The sequence below is a fragment of the Hyperoodon ampullatus genome (genome assembly GCF_949752795.1).
Source record: "Hyperoodon ampullatus genome assembly, chromosome: 1".
NCBI lineage: Eukaryota > Metazoa > Chordata > Mammalia > Artiodactyla > Ziphiidae > Hyperoodon > Hyperoodon ampullatus.
Genome location: NC_136914.1, coordinates 92054305 through 92060162, shown reverse-complemented (window position 1 = coordinate 92060162; position 5858 = coordinate 92054305). Strand labels below are relative to the sequence as shown.

The following is a 5858-nucleotide window of genomic DNA, read 5'->3' as shown; positions in this document are numbered from 1 at the left end:
CAGCGATCGTGCCCCGTCCCCACTCCAGAGGAAAAGACATGGAGGACATTTCACGTATTCGGAGGGTGGCGGTGGGCTCGTTCAAGCTGCATCAGTTCTGTCCCCCTGCTCAGGACAACGCTTCCTCGTCTGCAGCAGTTCCATGGGCCCTCCTGGCCCCTCTGCTCCAGCCCTTCCTGGAACCATGAATAACTGCCAGCATCCAACATTCCTGCAGAACCTCGGGCCTCTTCCCGGGAAAACCAAACCCCCTTGAGCAGCTCGGCTTCAGACAGAGGTGACAGTCCTGACTTTGGCAGAGAGGGCTTGCTTGAACCTCCTCTTCAGGTCCTGCATGTTGGGGGACTTGGGCCTGGGGATGAGGGAGGTCCGTCGCTTCTCTGGCGTGCCACTGGGCTGCTGTTTGTGACTCACTTCCTTGCACAGCACGTGGAAAGCGCTGTAGACGTCGTTGTCGTTCTCGCTGACGGACACCTCGTAGAAGGAGCAGCCCAGCATGCTGGCCAGCTGCAGTCCGAGCTGAGGGTCCACCTGCCTGATGTGCAGCAGGTCGGCCTTGTTGGCCACGACGACCACGGGCAGCCGAGTGCCCGGGTGCAGCTGCTGCACGTGCTGGTGGAGCGGGCCGGTGAGTTCGTAGCTCTTGTAGTCGGTGATAGAGAAGACGATCACCACGGCGTCTGCCCAGCGGATGCATCTATTCAGCTGCTCGGTGCAGCTCAGGCCGTTCTCGTGGACCTGAAAGAGATGACGGCAAGGTGAAGGGTGAGGGCCGGAGAGAGCCCTGGCTCAGCTGGAGAGAGAATTCAAAAAGCCCTTAGCGGGAACACCAGGTTGCAGGCCGTAAACAAGTTCTATCCCCGCCACGCTTCAGCTTTCTCGACAATATGTTGATCCAGCTGCACAGAGCTGGAATAAATAACAGAGCAGCTCACCACACTCGAGTGGAAAATTGACCTGCAGAGAACTCCATGCAGAGAGACTTTGTAGTTGCATAAAATGGGAAATTAACTGGCTAGACAGTAAGTCTGGGGAAGTAAAGATAGGAGCTGGAAGCATTTAAACCTGGATAACTGCCCAGTTCAAGAGGGAAAAAAAAAAACTACACACACACACACGCACATGGCTCTTTGTCTATAGCGTAACTTTCCACCATATAAAAATGATTCCAAGTGTTTGGAGACTCTACCTAGATGTTTGATTTCTAATGCCAAAAACACAAATGTAAAAACTGACCTTTTTAACCATAGCAAGGGCATTTTGCCAAATCCAAGTGTGTTTGGTTTGGTCTTTCCTGCTGGGTAGAATCCTCCTAAGAAGATTTCTGCCCCTTAGCCAAGTCTCCCAAATTAAGCCAGGCTAAGACTGACCAATAGCCAGATACAACTGAAGTGTCAAACAACATATAAAAGCCTAGTGACTCCCCAAGTCTCTCTCCTCCTTCAGCATGAGGTACTTTGAAAACAATCGAACAATTCCACGGCCAAGCAGACTCCCCTTTGATCTAGTCACATATCTCAGATACTCACCTGAATACCTGGAGTGTCTTGAACCTGAATAGCCAGGGTTTCACCTTCTATTTGGACTTGTCTGGTATAGAGATTACCTATAAAGGCAAAATTTCAAAAAACAAAGATTATGTCCTTCCTTCTTGTACAACTTTTAAAACATTGTGGGATATTTTTTTAACTTAGAAATTATAACCTGAACCAATGCACAAAAATATGCTGTAGTTTGTTCTGTTTAATGGGCTTATTTCAGATTTTTTTTTTTAACAACTGCAATTTTAACCCCGCATTAGCAGGTTTATTAAAACTAGGACAAAGCTCGTACGTTTTTGGAACCTTAGCTGTCGAATTTTAAACGAAGATTCCATGTTTAGAGAATTTCCTTGAAAAAAATTTTTCTTGTTCAGCATGTGTGGAATTTATTTTATTTTAGTACTTATCGCTCTTTGGCATAAATTTATATTCTAGCTATTAGATATAATGGTTTGGTGGGCAAATGTTGTTAGTAAATTCAAAACCAACATTATCAGTTGGAATATAAGTGTAACATAACATAGCTGACTCTACATCAAAGCACAAGGCTGCCATGCCTTATCTTGGGATGGTTTATATAGTGCGTTCCAAATAATCCCCTGTAGGTACTTCATATGGTCTAAGGAATTAAACAATTTGCTAACAGAGCATAGGTAGAAAGCCCTTAAGCCTCCCCAGTGGATATTCTTAAACATAGGGATTGAAAAAGTGTTCTATCATGTATTCAGGAACTCTCCTCCTAAAATTTTACCATTTCGTTATTTTTCTTTGTTAAGAAAAGAGAACTTTAGGTTTACAACTGCTCTCCTTTGGCCTTTGCTTTAAAAGGTCACCTCTGAAAGGCAGCCAGCAGAGAGGGCGAGGGGTAGGGGGAGGAGCTGGCCATCTTTTTTTTTTTTTTTTTTATGACTTTTGCAGGAGTGTTTTGAAGGGAGAGGCTCTTGAGTACAAAGGGTGCTTCCAACTGGGGTCCCTATAGTTAAAACATACCAAGGGGAATACTTTCAGGCACTTGATAAAATGATGAATGGGCTTGGAATGGAATGAGGCCAGATGGCAGTTATGGGAAGGGGGGGAGCACGGGACGGGGGCAAGGGAAGTTGGGAGTGGCAGGATCCCAGTGCTCAGACTGTCACTCTGAAGGAACCTGCCTGGTAGACACTGAAAAGAAAAAAAAAAAGGGAACAGCAGTACTGGTGCAAGCTGACAGCATTTTCCTCAAATACATTTCCTCACCTGCATTTCTTTCATAGTCACCGATGAATCGTTTGGTGAGGAACCGGACCACCAGAGCTGCAGGTCAGAAAAGAGAAGGGAAAGAGAGTTAACCTTGGCACAAGAAGTTAGGTTGGTCTCCACCCCTCCCCCAACCTAAAAAGCAACTCTCAGAGAAAGCCAGCCGACCACCACGTGAAATTCCTACCCTGCAGCGACGGGGAGGGGGCTGGAAGGCGTCGTGAATTATGGCTCTGTCCAGCTGGATGGGTCATTTGGTCCACCACCATCCTCGGAGCCCGGCTGAGCCACACCTAAGCCTTCCCGCAGACAAATGCCTTTCCTAACCTTAAAGATCTCCGGGAGAGGTTACGTTCACTAACTCCCCATTCTGTGCCAGGGACTGCCAGAGGCTCAAGAACCCCAAAATTCGAATCCCAGTTGTGTCCGTGGTGTAGAGGGTCGTCTGGCCATCAGCAGTTTGTTTCCCTCATCTGATGAAGGAGGGAAGTGGAAACGAAGATGGCTGAGGTCCCTCCCGAGGGGCAGCGGATCAGTAGGAGAGGGTGGGCGATCCGGCTGCAGCTCCCACCTCTCCCCCACGCCTCGTTTAACCGCAACTCTCAGTGGGGGCCGCCCAACTCCAGCCCCGGAGGTAAGCGGGTCTCGCCGGAGCGCTAAGACTCACCTGTCTTGCCCACGCCACTGGCGCCCACCACAGCGATCTTGACCAGGCGGCGGCCCGCCGCCGCCAGGCAGCAATCGGCGGCGGCTACGCTGCCCGGAGCGGGGTACTCGGCGATAGTGCACATGTTCTGAATGAGGCGCATCGCCGCTTCGGCAGGGGCTTCACCGCGCGGGACGGGACCTGCGAGACAAGAAGAGGCTCGCGCTGCGCAGGAGCGGGCTGGGGGACCGGGAAGGGGGCTCCGCGGTATTAAAAAAAAAAAAAAAAAAAAAAAAAAAAAGAAGGAAAGAAAAAAAGAAAGCCCCGGAGCGGGCGCGGCAGGAGACTCAGGCTGGCTCGGGTTCCAGGCTGGGACTGCAGCAGGGCTGCGCGCGCGCTGTTTTCTCCGGGGCCGGCCCCACCCCTTGTTTCCCGCGGCCAATTCCTGGGCGCCCTGCGCGAGACCCCGCCCCCGGCGCCTCTCCGCGCGCGCCACGCCCCTGGGGTCGCCCGGAGCCAGTGCAGGGCCCCGTGAGGCTCGGAGAAAATGGGGCAGCCGGCAACAGGAGGCAACGGGTGGGCAGGAGCCGACGGCGCAGCCAATGGCGGCCGCCCAGGAGGGCGGCGCCGGGCAGGGCGGCGCTGGGCACGGGCCGGGGTTCCGCTGCGCCGGCACGGGGCACATGCTGTGGCTGTGGGGTTGGGGGCGCCTCGGTTCCGGGAAGCGGAGCTCGGTCTGGGGGCGGCCGTGGGGGATGCCTCTTGGCCTGTCTGCCTGCCGTCCCCGAAGAGCGCGGCCTCGGACCCCCATTAGCATTCCCAGGCATCTGCACCCGCCCGGATGCCCAACCCGCCCGCCTACTCCCCGCAGCCAACTGACCGGTCGGCCCAGCTCCGCCCACCCTCAGGGAACCTGCGCCCGGGAGGCCGGGGCCTCGAGGGTGTGAGCGCTCGGGGTCGCCCGTCTGGCTGCCCGGCTTCGTGCCTGTCTCCTTAATTTGGGGCGTGATTGCACTGACTCGGGTGCATCCGGAGTGGCATCCCGGATCATAGATTTGGCTACAGTGGCAATCAGTAACAAAGACCCCCGTACCCACTTCCCTGAAATGTGACTTTAACTTTGGGGAAAAATAAAGTCACCCAGTTTGCTCTAGCTCTTGTTGGCAGGGTGGCGGATCATTCACCCTCTGACAAGATCACGTGAACACACATACGGTCGAGTGCATGTACAGCATACCCAGAGGCAAATCTAGAAGTAATTATAGAACAAGCTTTCTAGCGCCTCACATGCACTCACACCTCCTCCAAGAGATGTGAAAAGGAAAGAAACAGTTACCCCAGCTGTCTCTGGATACTGACTAGATGGGAGGCAGATATCAGAAAGGGTCTGCACTTAGTCTCTGGTTATGAGGAATGGCAAGTTTACTTAAGTGACTTGATGCCAATTTGCACTCATAAAACCCCAAGCTCCACCCCTTACATTCCCACCACAGAAAGACATCTTCAATGGTAGGCTGAATTCCCCATCCAAGCAACATTCTGTGGCTGGAACTGCTGTAAAATGTCTCCAGACACTCAGGCTGACCACCTCCCCATTCCCTCCATCTCGCCCCCTCTCCTTCCCACCCTCCTAACCTGGTGGGCCCCCAAATGTTCCAGAGGCTTTTATCCTTAAGGCAAATGACAGCAAACACTGTGGCACTGGGTCCACACCCACATTAAAGGTTGAAACGTAAAAGTAAAGTAAACCAATTCCCTTATCTACACATGTCAGGCATCTAGTTTGACTCCCCCTTGCAACCTTGACTTAATTGACCAGGTATTTCACAGAATTTATGATGTAGACCCAGTTCAGACGTTGAGATGAACCCTGGGGCCTATCACGGTTTAGATGTTTGCAGGAATTCAAGGACGAAATAGAGTAATCTCAAATGACTCAGCAGCAAGTCTTCTAGGATGGGCAACATAATTAGCAAGGTGCACAACCTTAACAATAAACACAAGAAAAGGTTGACTTCTGGGGAGGTCACAGGAATGAAAGAAATTCAGCCATTTGAGTCAGAAGGGAAAAGAGTATATCCAAAATGCACTATATTTTTCTGCATGGTTTGAGTCAAACTTGAATTTTGCTCTTCATAAAAATTGCAAAAACGCACTATGTTTTTTGCCATAAAATCAAACTTAGCAAGACTATAATTACAGGTAACCATGTACTTTTCAATGCCCCCCCCCCGGAAAAAAAGCCTGTAATTCTGTCATGCTTATGTGGTAAAATAATTATGTAGTCTAAAGTTTTTGTTTAACTGCTTTTTACGCACACACACACACCACACAGAGACATGACGAAAGTTGTCAAGGGGAATTTCGCTTTGAATCATTTTAGCTTCTGGGGCTTGATTTTCAGTACCATGAGCTGTACCAAGCCTGTGATTCTT

At 50.9% G+C, this 5858-nt stretch overlaps 1 protein-coding gene across 1 annotated transcript; it reads right to left on the bottom strand.

Annotated features, from left to right (window-relative positions):
* Positions 1 to 267: 267 nt before the first annotated feature.
* Positions 268 to 4010, bottom strand: RASL11B (RAS like family 11 member B; the record flags this gene model as incomplete). The annotated part of the gene is made up of 4 exons (XM_079714593.1): positions 3445 to 4010; positions 2778 to 2834; positions 1530 to 1606; positions 268 to 738 (listed from the first exon to the last, which is right to left on the bottom strand). The coding sequence occupies exons 1-4, from the start codon at positions 3584 to 3586 to the stop codon at positions 268 to 270; spliced, it is 747 nt and encodes a 248-aa protein (XP_079570719.1). The 5' UTR covers positions 3587 to 4010.
* Between the last annotated feature and the right edge of the window lie 1848 nt (positions 4011 to 5858).